The following is a 20535-nucleotide window of genomic DNA, read 5'->3' on the forward strand; positions in this document are numbered from 1 at the left end:
AGTGATGAGACAAGATCGTGATCAAATTGGGGAGAAAAAGTGGGTAAAAAAAATTCTTCCTTATGTTAACCTGACCTGGCTATGCCATATGGCTGTGGGTTACACTAGTTCATTTAGTAGGCAAGATTTGCTTCTAATTCCTGTGGCATATTATTTTATAGTGAGAACAATATAATTGAACATAACTGAATAAAATAGAACGGATATTTTTCCGCAAATGTTTTTGCAGCTATTCTGTGTTGAGCAGTTAACAAAGAAACAGGCCCTCCTGTATCATGCAATTTCCTGTCACGAACATTCTCAACTCCTATGGCTGGACGCCGCTCGGGCCTGATGGATGTTTCCCCGCCTTGTCATCTGTCCCTATTCGAATGCCCTGTGCTACCTGGAACTTGCCTGCCAAGGAAGTCATCTCCATCTGCTTCTCCTCCTCCATCTTGTAGTGAAGTAGACGGAGAACAGCAAGAAGATTGTTCCAGTCAGCGCTGGTCCCATGTCACAAGTCGTGGAAACCAACGGCAACGGCATGCTGCTAAGCAGACGGGAGTGACTGCGAGAGGTTCGGAGCAGATTGACATAAGCAATAGCTTTGCTGCACTGGTGCCTGATCTACCTGCCCTTTCGATGCTGGGATTGCCTGTGTCTGCGACGGCGGTACTGACTCCAACTACAGTGACTCCAGCAGCGGCTTCGCTGAGTTCGGCTCCTTTCCCGCTCTCTGGATCTGACGGGGCACTGCCTGCTGTGGGAGATCTGAACCAATCGCCAAGAGCAGCGGGCGTACTCTATCCTGCTTCAACAAATTGTGTGAGGGTTAGGAATGAGCGGATTTCTCCTTTCCCTGTTCCGGCCGTTGTATTGTGCAGTTCAATGGTAAGAAATGTCTCAGTCCCAGGAGCAAAAACGTTGCGCTATCTAGGAGCACGAGTACATGATATCAATCAGCTGCTACCAAACGTTTTAAACCAGCATCAGGAAATTGAGTCTATCATAGTTAATGTGGGATTCAATGGCATTATGAAGGGCAGCTCTGAACAGCTGAAGATGGGTTTTAACAAACTGATTGGGTCACTGCTTGACACCAACAAACACCCTATAATATCTGTCCCTCTGCTTTCCTTAAATTGTGGCATTGAACGGTTCAGCAGATGTTTAGTCCTCCATAACTGGCTACAAGACTATTGCAGCTCTGTGGGTGTAACATTTATTGACATTTCTGATACCTTCTGGAAACAAAGCTCGTATTATAAGGAGGATGGGATCCACCCAAATCCTTTGGGTTCCTGTATCCTTACACAGCATTATAAGGCTGCGTTGAGACAATGACTTATCAACGACCCAAGCCCAGCTCAGTTAATCCCTACCATTGTGTCCCTGAGTTGTCATAATGCTTCAGCAAATGTACATTATCCCAGGGGAGCTGGAGGACACAATGTAAGTAACCTAATTTATGTCCCTCTTACCGCCCTGAATGCCTCTGCTGATCCTACAGCTATTGTACGCAGTAATCATGTGCCTATGAATCAGATTTATACTATTAACACTGAGGCGGTGTGTCCTAGTAGGAAGTCCACTGTGTGCAGCTCAGCCTGCACTAACATAAATAACATGAGCATTTCTACTTCTGCTAAACTTCCCAGTAAAGCAATGAAAACAGTCAAACATCCCAGAAAAGTGCTAACATATGTAGCCTAAGAAACAAGGTTAATGAAGTCAATAACTTGCTAGTAACAGATTACATTCATATTCTGACAATCTCTGAAACTAGATTAACTAGCAAGTTATTGACTTCATTAACCTTTGATGATATAGTGGTAGCAATACATGGTTATAACATCTACAGAAAATACAGAAATACCAATGGGGATGGTGTTGCGGTCTATATTAAGAACCACATTCCTGTAAAGCTTAGAGAGGATCTCATGTTAAATAGTGTTGAATTAATATGACTAGAGGTTCATCTGCCTCACCTAAAGCCCATTCTTGTGGGAAGCTGCTATAGATCACCAAGTGCTAACAGTCAGTATCTGGATAAATGTGTGAAATGCTTGATAGTGTATGTGATATCAACAGAGAGGTATATTTTCTTGGTGACTTCAATGTTGACTGGCTTTCATCAAGCTGCTCACTCAAGAAAAAACTTCAAACTGTAACCAGTGCCTGCAACCTGGTTCAGATTAACAGTCAACCTACTAGGGTAGTTACAAACAGCACAGGAATGAAATCGTCAACATGTATTGATCACATCTCTACTAATGCTGCGGACATTTTCTTTAAAGCAGTATTCAAATCCATTGGATGTTGTGGTCACAATATAATAGCTATATCTAGGAAAACCAAATCCAAAGGCTGGGCCTAATAAAGTGTTTAAGTGATTCCTATGTTGTTGATGTAAGGAATATTTGTTGGTCTGTGTTGTGTAATGTCAAGCAACTGCATTTGACACATTTATAAAATTGCTTATTCCAGTTACTAATAAGCATGCACCCATTAATTAAGAAAATTACTGTAAAAACAGTTAAATCCCCTTTGATTGATGAGGAACTGAAAAATTGTATGGTTGAGAGGGATGAGGCAAAAGGAATGGCAAATAAGTCTGGCAGCACAACCGATTGGCAAACGTACTGCAAATTGAGAAATCTTGTGACTAAACATAATAAAAAGAAGAAGAAACTATACTATGAAACAAAGATAAATGATATAAAGAATGATAGTAAAAAGCTTTGGAGCACCTTAAATGACATTTTGGGGAAAAAAGCGAACTCAGCTCCATCATTCATTGGATCATTCATCAAAAAAATGACTGAATTAATCATTTATTATTTGTCAAGATTAGCAAACTTAGGCATGACATGCCAGCAACAAACGCTGACACTACATATCCAAGTATATCTGACCAAATAATGAAAGACAAGAATTGTAATTTTGAATTACAATTACAAATGAAGTGAGTGTGGAAAAGGTGAAAAAAATATTGTTGTCAATCAACAATGACAAGCCACCGGGGTCTGACAACTTGGATGGAAAATTACTGATGATATTGCCACTATTTGCCATATTTTCAATTTAAGCCTACTAGAGAGTGTGTGCCCTCAGGCCTGGAGGGAAGCAAAAGTAATTCCGCTACCCAGGAATAGTAAAGCCCCCTTTACTGGCTCAAATAGCTGACCAATCAGCCTGTTACCAACCCTTACTAAACTTTTGGGGAAAAATGTGTTTGCCCAGATACAATGCTATTTCACAGTAGACAAATTGACAGCAGACTTTCAATGATAAAGGGACAATAGAGACCCATTAGCATTAGCAACTGTCCGTTAGCAAGTTTGGTAGGCTACTAACGACAATCAGAGGCATCAGAGCACAGTTTTGGAGAACCCTAGTTACCGTGACTCAACAGTCATGTGGAATTTGACTGTGGTCATGACTCCTGACTGTCGGTGTGGCGGTAATATGGTCACCATAACAGCCCTAGTCTCAGAGTAGGGGTGCTGGTTTAGGATCAGTTTAGCCTTTTAGATAACTTGAATAAGAATAACTGGACAGGGGAAAGCTGATCCTAGATCAGCACTTCTACTATAAAACACTTGAACACATACGGCCCCAGCTCTGTACTCACCTGGTACAGAAGTCTTGGAAAGGTCTCCTGATGGGGAAGCCTGTACGGCGGATCTTTACCGTCTCCAGCATCCCTGAGTATCTGAGCTGGTTCAGCACCACCGTCTGGTCAAACTGCTCAGGCATCTGAGGGCAGGAAAGTGGACGGAAATAAGTAATACTGCGGTGGTTGCTTGGGCACAAAATGGCAGCCACATCGCATCACTCAGGCGGGTGCTGTACATACTGTTTTGGTGTGTTCTTTTGACGTTACACATTAGTAGTGCAGCAGATGAGTTGGCACACACCGTGCAGAGGGAAACCTTGAACCCAGTCGCTATTAGTTATGTCAATATAACCTAGTATTGACAAATCCGAAATGATTTGGCGCTTACATGCAGTCGTACTTATGTAACTCTTCCTCGATAAGTCGCTCAATCAGATGACGTGATACTTGTAGAGTGCTTTTTATAACACCATTGTCACAGACAATACATCCGATGTCATTAGGCAACTGGAAAACCAGTTTTCATATGTGTGTGTTAAGAAAATACATACGTTTAGTTTGAGACCACCAGAGACACAGCCCTGACTTCTTAACAAATGTCACAAATTGAACAAGTTGAGATGACATGACTGATGATGTCCACAACTCTCACACAGACCCCTATTGTAAATCCTCCATTCAGACTCTCATACGATGCACATCTAAGCCCTTTAACACGAAACAGGCACGCGCACACAGGCACATCTGTCATTTACAAATCAAAGCCCTTTCATTTGCTCGACCATTGAGAGACGTCTCCAACCAGCAACAGATACGAAAGCATTGGGGGAAGGAAGGGGAGTGTGTGAGCGAAAGCCTAGTGGAAGTCATTATGTGGTACCCCTCACCCTTAACCTCAGTGGGCGTAGGGGGGTAGCAATAAGAGGGCGCTTTCATACCCCATGTATTGCCCCTTTTATTTCAATTTCATTGAAAGGGCAGAGATCTAGATAGACCCATTCTGGCCAAGAGAAGAAGTGATCAGATTCACCAATGGACACAGATCACTGGCTGAATGACGCCCTGTAAGAGCAATAGGCTAAGGGGACACCTTATTAGCATAATTGTATTTGCATAATGAGCCGGCCCAGCCGTCGTTGTGTCACAAAGCCCCGTGTCATAGGAAGCTGCCGTCTGACTCTTTCTTTCTTTCTTTCTTTTTCTGACTGACTGTCGTTGTCAGGTTTTGACCAACCCGATTGTCTGTATGTCAGATGTGCTACCTCTCTTTGTATATCGCTCTGTCTCTCTTCCGTCTGTTTTTAATTCTCTGATTTTAAAAAGCAGTTGGTCTGTCCGACAGCTGCCCTCTCTTTCTGTCTCTCTTTTGCTCTCCCGCTCTCTCTTCCTCTGTCACTTTCTGACATTTGAAACATTGCTTGTTTGTCAGAGAGCTGCCTCTGTTGTAGGTCATATCTCTCTTTCCCGCTCTCTGTGTTGCAAATTTTACTCTAATAAAGTACTCTTTATTTTCCCTCAGTCTGATTTTAAACCCCACACCTGTCATTTCAGGAAGTCACAGTGGGCTACTCTCTCTGACATTCAGTTTCTATATCTAAACAGATAGTGAGTATGGGCTCAGGGAGAGCAAGAGCTACACCATGTATATGAAACAACTACTGTAGGCCTACGGCATACTCAGAACTAACCCGGTAAAAGGTGCATTCTGTCTCTTTTGTTTTAATTCCCTCAGTGAGGGCACTACACCCCTCACTTCAGTGGCGCTACACCCCTCACTTCAGGGGCGCTACATCCCTCACTTCAGGGGCGCTACATCCCTCACTTCAGGGGCGCTACATCCCTCACTTCAGGGGCGCTACATCCCTCACTTCAGGGGCGCTACACCCCTCACTTCAGGGGCGCTACATCCCTCACTTCAGTGGCGCTACACCCATCACTTCAGTGGCGCTACATCCCTCACTTCAGGGGCGCTACATCCCTCACTTCAGTGGCGCTATACCCCTCACTTCAGGGGCGCTACATCCCTCACTTCAGGGGCGCTACATCCCTCACTTCAGGGGCGCTACATCCCTCACTTCAGGGGCGCTACACCCCTCACTTCAGGGGCGCTACACCCCTCACTTCAGGGGCGCTACATCCCTCACTTCAGTGGCGCTACACCCCTCACTTCAGTGGCGCTACACCCCTCACTTCAGGGGCGCTACATCCCTCACTTCAGGGGCGCTACACCCCTCACTTCAGGGGCGCTACATCCCTCACTTCAGTGGCGCTACACCCCTCACTTCAGGGGCGCTACATCCCTCACTTCAGGGGCGCTACATCCCTCACTTCAGGGGCGCTACATCCATCACTTCAGTGGCGCTACACCCCTCACTTCAGGGGCGCTACATCCTTCACTTCAGTGGCGCTACATCCCTCACTTCAGGGGCGCTACATCCCTCACTTCAGTGGCGCTACACCCCTCACTTCAGGGGCGCTACACCCCTCACTTCAGTGGCGCTACATCCCTCACTTCAGTGGCGCTACACCCCTCACTTCAGGGGCGCTACATCCCTCACTTCAGTGGCGCTACACCCCTCACTTCAGGGGCGCTACACCCCTCACTTCAGGGGCGCTACATCCCTCACTTCAGTGGCGCTACACCCCTCACTTCAGGGGCGCTACACCCCTCACTTCAGGGGCGCTACACCCCTCACTTCAGGGGCGCTACATCCCTCACTTCAGTGGCGCTACATCCCTCACTTCAGGGGCGCTACACCCCTCACTTCAGTGGCGCTACACCCCTCACTTCAGTGGCGCTACACCCCTCACTTCAGTGGCGCTACATCCCTCACTTCAGTGGCGCTACACCCCTCACTTCAGTGGCGCTACACCCCTCACTTCAGTGGCGCTACATCCCTCACTTCAGGGGCGCTACATCCCTCACTTCAGGGGCGCTACATCCCTCACTTCAGGGGCGCTACATCCCTCACTTCAGGGGCGCTACATCCCTCACTTCAGGGGCGCTACATCCCTCACTTCAGGGGCGCTACATCCCTCACTTCAGGGGCGCTACATCCCTCACTTCAGGGGCGCTACACCCCTCACTTCAGGGGCGCTACATTAACACAATTGGCCAAAAGGCAAAAAAAATATTAAATAAATTCTTATTGACCAGAAGACCCACAGCCTCTTTACAAAAAAGTGCAGGGTCAGCCCTTTTGCCCGTCAATTAAAGTGACATATTGCACCTTTAAAAATCTAGCATGTGAATGCAAATCTAGATCCAGAATCTTCCAGTCAAAGTTCCCAAACTTGAATCAGTAGGCATGATTACAAACAAGCACAACAGCATCAGCCACGGCCTCTCTCTCTCTGAAGGGAACGTATAGTCTGAGAAAGCAAAACCTTATCTCTTCACACCAAATGTCTCACCAAAGACCAAGCTGGTCATTCAGTTGGACAAAAGATGGTGTGTTCAGGTGGTCATGGGGGTTGGGAACTCTGAGGGAAAAGTCAAATACGGACAAGAAAGAGGAGAGCATGTCCCCCCACCCCCTTACAAATCATCATACGTAGAGCAACAAAAAGCTGAATTATTAGTATACATACAGTATTATATCAATGATTGTAAATAGAATCAATAAGAGAATCCATCATCTCAGTTGATGAGAATATCAACAGGTATTTTCTCTCTGTAAATAACCCAAAAATCAAACATTGGTAAAAACTAGGTTTGCAAAAAGCATCACACATATAAATTGTGCATTGTTCAAACTAACAGTGTCCCAAAGAGCAGTGCATTTCAAAGGTTCAGAGATGAATAATAGAGTGAGCTGTGGTGACACCTCTGTTTGTTTTTAACCGAAATGTCACATTTTTATCAATCTCCTTATCAATTCATTTTGGTCATGCCGTGAGCAAAATCAATGAACTGCAACAGCACACAACCAATACACATCTAATAATGACATATAATTGGCAATATCAGAAGAGTTGTCCCTTTCGCCAGCCAATCAAATGCTGTGTCCTCGCCAAAAAATGCTAGCCCTAGATAATGAATGTGATGGCTCAACAATCAATAACTATAGCTAGCAAATGCAACAAGAAACCCCTTTGCCATGCCAACACTGTACCGTGCGCCTTTTCAGTCTTCCATTTCCAATCCACCACGAAAGCCAATCTTTCAGGTAAAACATACTCCAGTACCACAAACAAAGCCTAATGCACACTAGCCGAGCGATAACACTTTCCATTTAAACGACATTGCCTCTTACCATGCAATGCAGCGTAGTCTCTCATTCCATCTCTAACAATAAGCCAAGAGTTCCGTATCAAGGTAGAGAGAAAGATGACAGAAGTTCCTAAAAGCTGGGTCTCTCTCTCCAACACACACACAAGATTAAACACAAGCAGAGAATGAACAAAGCATTTTGCCAGCTCTGCTCCTCTTTATGTGTGGGGGCGGTTACCATGGAGATGCATCCCATGCTGAGGCTAATTTGTATGGGCAGCCACTTGTAGGGACTATTGGGGAGGGTGGGGGAAAGTGTGTGTGTATGTGTGAGTGAACATTTTTGTGCCTGTGTGTGTGTGTTCTATATAAGTACATATGTGTGTGTGCATGTCTTTGCCTGTGTGTTTGTGTGTGCGCACAGGGGGGGAAAGGGAATACTGGACAAAAGCAGTGCACTCTGGAAACAAGAGGAGCGGGCATCCGGGAACAAAAGCTGTTTATTTTCAAACATGGTTGACTCAAGTAGGGCTATGTTCCAATATCCACACTAGCATACCCACGTAGAATGAATCAATGTATTGGGCAGGCATTGAAGCCATGGAACACTTTATTTTGCAACGCGACCCAAACGAGTTACCCTCCAGTGCATGCATTGTAACATTGTCTGAAATAGTACTCACACATAACTATTTCATGTTTCAAAACGATTTCTTTATCCAGATGAAGGGTACTGCTATGGAATCCCCCATGGCTCCTAACTATGCTAATTTGTATGTGGGTTACATGGAGAAACAGTCAATTCACTAAGATCTACATGGATATTATGGCGGAGGCGGGCAATGTTTGTTCCCTTGGACTGTAGGTGTTATGCAGTGAAAACTCTTTTGAATCTGCTGGGGACTCACACGCTATTAAGTGTACGATCTGCGACATGTTTGCAGATATCAAGGGGAAAGGTCAGATGGATACCTTCATGTGTGAAAAATGTATTGAACTCGATGCAGCTAAAGAAAGGATTATTGAACTGAATAAGGCTTGAACTGTATAAGGATTCTATGAGACTATCGGCATCTTTAAATGCTTCCTATCAAAACATCCAAGAGGATTATAATGGGACCTTCCTGGGATATGATCCGTTTCCGCCATTGTACCCCTCTACTAGCTTGAACCAGATAATGTCTGTTCATTGTTCAACTCCAGGTGAGTGTGAATTGATGTGTTTTCGGAACCAGAAAGAAGGAGAAGAATCGTTCTCGGCGCGCCTGCCTTGTTACCCTGCGTACGGATTTAAGACTCAAATCGCTTTGAGCCCCTGTCCCGTCTGTCTTCTACCGGGGACGTAGATGTTCCCTCCATGGCTGTGAAAGCTACTGTCCTAGTGAATCAACTGCTTGGACCCCTGTGCCCCTCCCCTGGCTGTTGAGCCCGGGACACAGCGGGCGGTTCAGCGGCCCTCCTCTCGGGTAAGTTATGTGGCTCTGGCCTCTCAATCTGCTACGAGACATGGCAGAGGCCGGAACATTTCGGCGATTGTGATAGTTCGATGGTGCACATTATTCTGTACCTGGGGCAAGGACTGTGTTTTCCTGGGGCAAAAGTTCAGGATATCACCAGGTTGCTTCCTGGTGTTTGGTGGTGTTATTGTGGTCAGTAGTTGTGTGGTTGTGGTGAGAAGTTGTATGGCTGTGGTCAGTAGTTGTGGTCAGTAGTTGTGTGTTACAAAGTTATGTTGTTGTGGTCAGTAGTCATGTGGTTGTGGTCAGTAGTTTAGTGGTTGTCATCATTAATTGTGGTCAGCCATTGGGTGGTTATGGTCAGCAGTTGTGGTCATAAGTTTTGTGGTTGTAGAAAGTAGCTGTGGTCAGTGATTGTGTGGTTGTGGTCAGTAGATATATGATTGTGGACAGTAATTGTGGTCAGTAGTTGTGGTGTAGTAGTTGTGGTCAGTAGTTGTAGCCAGTAGTTGTGTGGTTGTGTGGTTGTGGTCAGTAGTTGTAGTCAGTAGTTGTGTGGCTGTGGTCAGGAGTTGTTCAGTAGTCGAGTCAGTCGGTGTGGTCAGTGTTTATGGTCTGTAGTTGTGTGTTACGAAGTTGTGTGGTTGTGGTCAGTAGTTGGGGTCAGTAGTTGTGTGTTATGAAGTTGTGTGGTTGTTGTTAGAAGTTGTGTGATTGTGGTCAGTAGTTGTGGTCAGCAGTTGTGTGATTGTGGTCTAAAGTTGTGTGGTTGTGGTCAGTAGTTATGTTGTCAAAAGTTGTAGGCCAGTAGTTTTGTTGTTATGGTCAGTAGTTGTGTGGTTGTGGTCACTAGATGTGGTCAGCAATTGTGGGGTTGTGGTGAGAAGTTGTGAGGTTGTGGTCAGTAGTTGTGGTCAGTAGTTTTATTGCCTTATCAGTCCTAACATCTATAATACGAACAATAGGACAGTGACCACTAATTTCCTAGGAGAAAACACCATTAGCCACACATTTCTCAGGAGTGTTGTAAACATAAGGTCAATTCATGTTTATTTAGTAGGATCCCTCAGATGTGGACGTGTGGGCTTGGTAATCAACTGAGTGAGATTTAGGTTATTAGAAAAATCCTCTTGGAGTCTTGGTTTCTCCAGGACAGGTTAAAGTCACCTTTGACAAACATTTTAGAAGTAGAAAATAAGCTATTAAGTCAGTGAGACTAGTTAACAACCATTTCTTAGTGGAGGGAGGGCGGTAGACTCCCAGATGAGTTACTTTAGAATTAGAACCTAGTTGAAGAGTAGAACCTAGTTTAAACTAGAAATTAAAATAGTTTAGGACTAGAAGTAGCCTTTAAGAGACACAGAAAGGTAACTTTTTGTATAGATAGCAACACCACCACCTTTAGGTGTATGAATTTCAAACCATTTTTGGCTTTGAAATCACCTGCAGTGTCAATAAAAGCCAGATCATTACCTGCCAACCTATTATTCATAACAAAAGGCTGCATAGCAATGAAAATGTAATTGTTGAAATTGACCTCAATCCGCCCTACATGTTGCTTATCTATCGCTGTTTGCTGGGGGCATTGAGACGTAATTATAGTAGGGATTACCTGAGACAGCAGCGGCTTCATTTTACGATGCAAATTAGTAAAAGTGCTAATGGCAGTACCCTCCTTTCTAGCCATAGCAGGACTAGTAAAAGACCATAAGAATCAATTTCTTAGAGCTGCCTTGTACTGATTAGATAGTGTTCACGCGCCAAGGTGAATTGGGTGAATTCCATCATCCCTGAAATGTATCTTCTGTTTCCAAAAGGTATCAAAATTGTCAATAAAAGTAATGCCTGCGTATAGACAGTAGACTTTCAGCCAGTCATGGAGTGTTTCTATGACTTCTATGACCAAGCAGAGGAAGAGAGATCAAGCAGACCAAGCAGAGATGAACGGACACTTCTTTAAGTCTTTCAGCTTGTTAACAAGGTCTATAAAATATTTTTTTAAGCTGCTCTGATCTAGCCAACTTAATGTCTTTCAACCCCACATTAACTATAACAGGCTTCCTGCGACGATCCCCAGTCCAGAGCTTCCTGCGACAGTTCCCAGTCCAGAGCTTCCGGCGACAGTTCCACAGTCCAGAGCTTCCGGCGACGGTCCACAGTCCAGAGCTTCCGGTGATGGTTCACAGTCCAGAGCTCCTCTGCACCGAGGTCCAGTCCAGGCACAGTGTTCAGCCTGGGTCCATGGCTGGATCCGCGGGATGAGCGGGTTCTTCGCCCCGCACCAGAGCCACCACCGACACTAGACACCACCCCTAACCCTCCCTTTTGGTTTCAGGTTTTGCGGCCGGAGTCCGCACCTTTGGTGGTGGTGGGGGGGGGGGGGGGGGGGTACTGTCACGTCCTGACCATAGAGAGCCCTTATTTTCTTAGGTAGAATAGGTCAGGGCGTGACTGGGGGGTTAGTCAAGTTTATATTTTCTATGTGGGGTTCTAGTTTTGATTCCCAATTAGAGGCAGCTGGTAATCGTTGTGTCTAATTGGGGATCATATTTAAGTAGCTGTTTTCCCTCCTGTGTTTGTGGGATATTGTTTATGTGTAGTTGTATGTCAGCACTCCATTGTCGTCACGTTTCGTTATTCTTTATTGTTTTGTGGTTCACTTACTTTAAATAAATAAAGATGTGGAACCCAGATCACGCTGCACGTTGGTCCGAGTATGCTTCCAGTTCGTACGACGAGTGTGACAATATGGCTCTGTACAACGTGACGCTCATAAATTCAGAGCATTGTAAGATTGTCAGTTCGTAAATTCAGACTGTTTCGCTCTCGGAGCGCACACTGGACGTTCGGGACGAGGAGTAGGGTTGATTTGAGCGTTCTTGCCTACAACGGTAGTCAAGCACCCAAGCTAACGTTGGCTAGTTACTTCCAGACACAAATGAGACAACTCTGACCATTTTACCCGTCCTAGCAGACCTGGTAAGGAAGTTTTTGTGTTAACCAGAGCGTTGGTGACTGTAAATGTGCTGCTGGAAACAATTTAATTATGCTTTTTCCCCAACGTTTACTGACACCGGCCATATTCAACTGGTGTTGAACGCTTGTAAAGTAATTATTCTGCGCTCTGGTACACATAGACGAGAGTGCCGTGAAATCCGTGTAGATCGTAGCCTGGACACATAAAATTTTTAACAACGTTCTTTTCTGATAAAAACGAGTTCATTGCATCTGCCGTGGAGCCCAGTTTCATAATATGACGATATGTCCCAGCTGCTTGCTGTCTTTCTGAAGTAATCGCAAAACAACAGGCCTTATTTTAGTGCATTTTTCACCCTGCCAGCTCCTATTAGTTCTATTGAGCACGGTGGCACAAACTCGCCTTCCAAACATTCTATTCCAAGGTTATTGCTCAACGTCATAATGCCTGCTTCACTATTGTCGGCAATGAGACCTGCTCACGTTGTTTTATAGTTAAAATGTAAACATCAAAAGTAATATTGGAACTCTACGGTCTTCCCATTGTTTCCTATGGAGGAAATATAGGCATGTCTGTCTATTTCACCAAATATCTCGCAATGTGTATATTTAGATTTTTTTCAAGTCGGACGACATTTTAATCTCTTTCTAATTATGTAAGCCTGGGCAGCTAACTCAATTGTCATCAAATGCTAGCCCCAAAATAATTTTTATTCTTGGAATGCTGAGCTCCCCACATTGTTTTCCTATGGAGAATTAATATAGAATTAATTCTTAGTTTCACAGTGTTATCTGACAAAGGTATTGATGTGAGTTTTTGTTCCTCTGCCACCCCACACATTGTTTTCACCATATCAATTGGGGCTAGAAATATCAAAGTCTCTGCAGTAGTGTGGGGTTTCTTGGCATTCTCTCAACCAGCTTCATGAGGTAGTCACCTGGAATGCATTTCAATTAACAGGTGTGCCTTGTTAAAAGTTCATTTGTGGAATTCCTTTCCTTCTTAATGCGTTTGAGCCAATCAGTTGTGCTGTGACAAGGTAGAAGTGGTATACAGAAGATAGCCCTATTTGGTAAAAGACCAAGTCCATTTTATGGCAAGAACAGCTCATATAAGCAAAGAGAAATGACAGTTCATAATTACTTTAAGACATGAAGGTCAGTGAATCCAGAACAATTGAAGAACTTTGAAAGTTTCTTCAAGTGCAGTTGCAAAAACCATCAAGCACTATGATGAAACTGGCTCTCATGAGGACCGCCACAGGAAAGGAAGACCCAGAGTTACCTTTGCTGCAGAGGATAAGTTCATTAGAGTTAACTGCACCTCAGATTGCAGCCCAAATAAATGCTTCACAGAGTTCAAGTAACAGACACATCTCAACATCAACTATTCAGAGGAAACTGCGTGAATCAGGCCTTCATGGTCGAATTGCTGCAAAGAAACTACTACTAAAGGACACCAATAAGAAGAATTGACTTGTTTGGGCCAAGAAACACAAGCAATGGACATGAGACCGTTGGAGTCCAAATTTGAGATTGGGTTCCAACTGCCGTGTCTTTGTGAGAAGCAGAGTAGGTGAACGGATGATCTCCACATGTGTGGTTCCCACCGCGAAGTATGGAGGAGGAGGTGTGAGTGTGTGGGGGTGCTTTGCTGGCGACACTGTAGGTAATATATTTAGAATTCAAGGCATACTTAAGCAGCATGGCTATCACAGCATTCTGCAGCGATACGCCATCCCATCTGGTTTGCGCTATGTGGGACTATCATTTGTTTTTCAACAGGACAATGACCAAAAACACACCTCCAGGCTGTGTAAGGGCTATTTGACCAAGGAGAGTGATAGAGTGCTGCATCAGATGACCTGGCCTCCAAAATCCCCCGACCTCAAAACAATTGAGATGGTTTGGGATGAGTTGGACCGGGATGAGTTGGACCGCAGAGTGAAGGAAAAGCAGCCAATAAGTGTTCAGCATATGTGGGAACTCCTTCAAGGCTATTGGAAAAGCATTTCTCATGAAGCTGGTTAAGAGAATGCCAAGAGTGTGCAAAGCTGTCATCAAGGCAAAGGGTGGCTACTTTGAAGAATCTAAAATATGAAATATTTGTTTAACACTTTTTTGGCTAATACATGATTGCATATGTGTTATTTCATACTTATGATGTCTTCACTATCATTCTACAATGTAGAAAACAGTACAAATTAAGAAAAACCTTTGAATGAGTAGGTGTATCCAAACTTTTGACTGGTACTGTATATAGTATAATAACAATAGTGTATACTATAGCGATACAATATACTACATCGTTTGTTTGTTCGTTCATTGGTTAATTCACAATCAGTCACAAATAGAGAATGTACTTGTCATTGAAACAATGGGCCACAGTCAATTGTTCCCCGCAGCAACACAATGTATCAATGAATGTATCAGGACTAATGGAAGAACCAATTAGGACTTCATTGATCAGTTGACTAATTGACGCCTAATCGGTCCAAATGTACCCCTTGTCCTTGGCCCTAACCCTTTGATGTTTGCAGATATGTAATGTCTGGGTAAGTATTTGCAGTGTATTGGTGGGACTTCCATATTGCTTAAACCTTATAGATCTATAAAGGGTTAGGGAGAAAATGTATACCAGCTGAACCATTTGTTTCCACCGCCTCTTCCTTTCCTTTCCTCCTTTCCTTCCGTATCATGCTGAACATGTTTTAATCTTTGACAGGAGCCACTGACTCAGTTTGACTCCTCATTCTGGGCTGTATTTCATGTGTGTACATTAACCAAGCCTTGCAAATTCCCTAGAGGTCAGAGGGCAGCAAAGGGCCGGACTCCCATTTAATGCTATATTGTGTTAGTGTGTGTGTGGTCAGGGAAGAGGAGTGTTGCCTTTTTAGATGCATTCAATGATAGGATTTCCACACTAAATATATGGATTTTTCCTTTATTCATTGATGGCCTTGCCCTATGTTAAAAAGATTGTCTTCAAGAAAGAATAGTATAATGTAAAGTTTGTATATGTAGGAGCTTACCTTGTGAGTGTTTGGCTTGATGCATCGCACAAAAAATGGGTTCGAAGTACTGAGGTTGGCCATCAGTGAGTGCAAAGAATTCTGGGTAAAAAAATATAAATTGTTAGCTAACTCTGACACTGTTACACGTCAGTATTGTTAGGGATGCTGATTATTATGCACTTTCCATGTTCATGATATAAAGGCAAATACAAACAAGGGTCAAGGGTCAATTAAATGGTCACTGCATTATGTACAGAACAAAAATATAAACGCAAAGTGTTGGTCCCATTTTCATTGCGCTGAAATAAAAGATTTTTTGGTTACTACATGATTCCATATGTGTTATTTCATAGTTTTGATGTCTTTATTATTATTCTACAATGTAGAAAATAGTAAAAATAAAGAAAAACACTTGAATGAGTAGGTGTGTCCAAACTTTTGACTGGTACTGTATACAGTCCCTCGACTGGTTAGTGCAGATAAAAGTTGCACTATCTTATGTAAGACAATTATCGTCACTGACCTTAAACTGGGAACTGACAGTGGGTCTCCTGTGCTTCGAGCTGCATTTGAGGGTGTCCTGCTTGTTACGGCTCGAGACGTGCTCAAAGAGGTCGTACACAAAGTCCAACCTGACACACAAGCACAAGCACACGCACACGCACACACACACAGAATAAGCGTTACAAAGAGCACGTTTGAATATCCAACTTTACCCTGCTCTGCATGACCCTCAATGAAAAATAAAACCCCCATTCAATTAATTCAAAACAGTAGTGCAGAATGTATGAATTGTTCACTTACAGATGGTTGCATCTCAAATAGCCCCCTATTTCATATATAGAGTACTACTTTTAGGCTATGGTCAAAATATCTGCACTGCATAGGGAATAGGGCGCAATTCGAGATTGAACATTATAGAATTGCCGCTTACCTGCTCTCTCTAAGCAGGTTGAGGATGTCATCCCTGAAAGTGTCTCGATTCTTCTCCAGAATGCCCCTCACGTCATACACCACCTAGAGCACACCAACTACTTTAATGATTTTGTTCATCGGCAAGATTAGCAAACTTAGCCATGACACGCAAGCAACAAATGCCGACACTACACATCCAAGTATAAATGACCAAATTATGAAAGAAATGCAATCCAATTTTGATTTCCCGAAAAGTGAGTGTGGAAGAGGTGAAAAAATGATTGTTGACTATCAACAACGACAAGCCACCTGGGTCTGATCACTTGGATGGAAAATTACTGAGGATAATAGAGGACAATATTGCCACATCTTCAATCTAAACCTACAAGAAAGTGTGTGGAGGGAAGCAAAAGTCAGTCCGCTACCCAAGAACAGAAAAGCCCCCTTTACTTGCTCAAAGAAAATGATAAGACACGCACTCTACACACACTTATTTGTTGTGATAAGTGTTATTAAATATGTAATGTCATATTTTAAATTGTATATAACTGACTTAATGTTGCTGGACCTAGGGTTGCAAAGGGTCGGAAACTTTCCATGGGAAGTTTAAACCCGGGAATTTGGGGAATTTTGCTTAAATTCACCTAAAAAGTTAGCTTATAACAGTGAACCTTTTCTTCTGGGATTCACATAAGGCAATTCTAGGTATTGTGGCATATGTTGGTTAAACTATCCCCAATTCAATGGAATTGCAACCCTCTGCATGCACAGTGCATTCTTCCATCACATGTACAGCTGAATCTCAAGATCTTGCACACTAATGAGATGCTATTGAGCCCACACTACTACACTGTCTGAGCCAAGGACTACAAGCTTTCTGATAAGTTTTGATTACAATACTGGGTGGGGTGAATATATTTTATAGGACATACATGATTTTTTTGTTAACTAGTAAATGGAAGCCTTCAGCAAAGTGTGTTTAAATCATTTCGAACTTGTTAACAATTTCTGCTAGTTAGTTTTTGCTACCATGTGGGTTTTAGCTTGCTTGAGCCTGCTAACTGAGTGTTAATTCACCTATTTCCATACATGTTTAATATTAAAACATTTATCTTACAAAGGAGTTGTTTAATCTAACTGCGTAACTATTTATCTGTACATGGAATTGTATTTGGGGTAAAAAATAAAAAATAAATCTAATCTTGGCAGTAAAATGCACTATCTGATGTGTGGAGACATTTCACTGCAGCTAATATAGAAGGAAAAGCTGTGTACATTTGCAAATATTGTGCCAAATCATATGTGAAGAATGCAACAAAGATGCAGAATCATCTGGCCAAGTGCATAAAGTTCCCACAGCGCTCACAACAAGCAACCTCTGACAAAAGTCCCTCTACTTCTATTCAAGGTGGAAATGATGAATCAGACACCTTATCGATAGCAACAGCTCATGGTCCTCCTGGAATCAGACGTTGTTTTGGCTGAATGGAGGAACGTAGTCAGAGATGCTGATGAATGTCTTGCTCGAGCTGTGTATGCAACTAGTTCACCTTTGATGCTCACAGGCAGTGTGTATTGGAAGAGATTTCTGAATGTTCTTCGCCCAGCATACACCCCTCCAACCAGACAAGGTCAAGCAAATCATAGAGAAAGCAGAGTGTATTGCAATAATCTCTGATGGGATGTCAAATGTTTGTGAGCAAGGAATAATTAACTACATCATCTCCACCACTCAGCCAGGATTCTACAAGAGCACAGACACAAGGGACAACAGACACACCGGTCTCTACATTGCAGATGAGCTGAAGGCAGTCATCAATGACCTTGGACCACAGAAGGTATTTGCACTGGTGACAGACAATGCTGTGAACATGAAGGCTGCTTGGTCTAAGGTGGAGGAGTCCTACCCTCACATCACACCCATTGGCTGTGCTGCTCATGCATTTCATCTGCTCCTCAAGGACATCATGGCACTGAAAACAATAGATACACTCTACAAGAGAACCAAGGAAATGGTTAGGTATGTGAAGGGTCATCAAGATATAGCAGCAATCTACCTGCCCAAGCAAAGTGAGAAGAATAAGAGCACCACATTGAAGCTGCCCAGCAACACCCATTGGGGTGGTGTTGTTATCATGTTTGACAGTTTTCTGGAGGGGAAAGAGTCTCTCCAAGAAATGGCCATATCACAGTCTGCCGATATGGACAGCCCCATCAAGAGGATCCTTCTGGAATATGTATTTTGGGAGAGAGTGGTAAGCAGCCTGAAACTCCTGAAACCTATAGCAGTAGCCATTGCACAGATTGAGGGAGACAATGCCATCCTGTCTGATGTTCAGACTCCACTTGCAGATGTAAGAGAAGAAATCCGTACTGCCCTGCCCACTTCACTGTTGCTTCAAGCAGAGGAAACTGCAGTTCTGAAATAAATCAAAAAGCGTGAAGTCTTCTGCCTGAAGCCCGTACACGCCGCAGATTACATGTTGGATCCCAAGTATGCTGGCTAGAGCATCCTGTCTGGTCCAGAGATCAACACGGCCTATGGTGTCATCAATACCGTGTCCCGCCACCTTGGCCTGGATGAGGGCAAGGTTCTTGGCAGTCTGGCAGAGTACACTTCCAAGCAAGGGCTTTGGGATGGAGATGCAATATGGCAGTCGTGCCAACATATCTCATCAGCCACCTGGTGGAAGGGACTTTGTGGATCTGAGGCTCTTTCCCCTGTTGCCCCCATCATCCTCCAAATCCCACCAACATCAGCTGCCTCAGAGCGCAACTGGTCCTTGTTTGGAAACACACACACCAAAGCACACAACAGGCTGACCAATACAAGTGTTGAAAAATTGGTGGCCATCTGGGCAAATTTGAGGCTTTTTGAGCCTGACAACGAGCCACCCTCGACAAGGTTGGAAAGTGACAGTGAAGAGGAGGCCTCAGAGTCTGATGTTCAAGAGGTGGACATTGAGGAGGTCCAGGGAGAAGACATGGAAGCCTGAGAGGAAGACAAACAAAGCTGTAGTTTCTAGACAATCATTTTACAAAAGTATGTTGAAAACGTTTTTGGGAGATGCGATGGATCATTGGGGATCATTCAATATTCCCTTTCTTTTGTTGTTCAGTGAAATCATCGCATGTGAAGAGTCAACTAATTTAATTAAAGTTACATTCGTAACTAAATCGTTTTTAAAAATTTCTATAGGAAGGATTTAATCATTGCAATTATGTCTACTTATGATAAGGTAAAAGGTTTATGTTTCTGTCTCCATATGATATGGTAAATATATCCATTGCAAAAAACATCTACATTTAAATGGTATTACAATTAATTTGCATATATTCCCGTTAATTCCCATATATTCCCGTTAATTCCCACGGAAATTTCCACCTCTGAATATTCCCTAAAATGTGCAACCCTAGCTGGACCCCAGGAAGAGTACCTGCTGCCTTGTCAGCAGCTAATGGGGATCCTTAATAAATACAAATACACCACCAGAGGGCAGCAAATAGTGGTGAGATGAATGCAACATTCAATAGCACACACATTTGTCTAAGTACAGTACGTGTTGCTTGTCAGAGCTGCTGTCTGCTTTGCAAAAGCTGTCTTGTTGTGTCTTACGTGCTCCTGTGTCATCATGGTAACACTTTAAACCTAAAGGTATGATGCTATATAACATGGTATTAGCCTGTAGGAGCCTAAATAATGTCCTATCCTGGGACTAATAAGATGTTATGTTTCTCTATGTGTCCGAATTTAAACTCAAAATGCTCTGTATTTAGCGAGGATCCTTATGAGATGATAATAAGCTCCTGACAAGTCTTAAAATGTACAGGCATCATATTGCATTATACTTGCGGTTTTAACTAAAGTGTTACAGACAGGGACAACTCTTACCTCGCCTGCATAGTGTCTCACGCCAAAGTTGTGCACAGCAACGCGTGGTTTCACATAAAATTGGTTTTTCTGTAACATGAGAAAAGATTTGCGTTAGCATTATCGGCTATTCACCACATCATGCTACTAGCCACAAAATGCAACTGAGCCAACATTATTTAGAATATGACAATTGTGTGGATAACATCTCCTACAAAGAAGGATCAATGAAATAGACAAGAATTGAATGAATTCACATATTTTTCTTTATCATAATTTCAGACTCAGGAACAAAGTCTAAGAGATCTGCACGCCTATATACTACATTAGCTTTATTGTTACGTACAGTAACTGGGATGAAAAAGTAGTTGAATCAATTAAATCTAAATAAGCAAAATTATTCAATTTCAGATAAAGAAACTGGAACTGTTAAGCCAAAAATGTGCCCTTTCAAACTCCTTTAAGCATTCTGGATATCTCGAAATATC

At 43.2% G+C, this 20535-nt stretch overlaps 1 protein-coding gene across 1 annotated transcript in view; it reads right to left on the reverse strand.

Annotated features, from left to right (window-relative positions):
* The window catches only part of myo10 (myosin X), a 266652-nt gene that overhangs the window by 44355 nt on the left and 201762 nt on the right, over nt 1–20535 (reverse strand). Inside the window, exons 16-20 of the mRNA XM_039003646.1 lie at nt 20069–20137; nt 16196–16278; nt 15785–15893; nt 15280–15360; nt 3617–3741 (exon numbers count right to left, since the gene is read on the reverse strand). Of these exons, the coding sequence (XP_038859574.1) occupies nt 3617–3741; nt 15280–15360; nt 15785–15893; nt 16196–16278; nt 20069–20137 (467 nt within the window). The remainder of the gene's footprint in view (nt 1–3616; nt 3742–15279; nt 15361–15784; nt 15894–16195; nt 16279–20068; nt 20138–20535) is intronic.

This window comes from Salvelinus namaycush, chromosome 11, assembly GCF_016432855.1.
Source record: "Salvelinus namaycush isolate Seneca chromosome 11, SaNama_1.0, whole genome shotgun sequence".
NCBI lineage: Eukaryota > Metazoa > Chordata > Actinopteri > Salmoniformes > Salmonidae > Salvelinus > Salvelinus namaycush.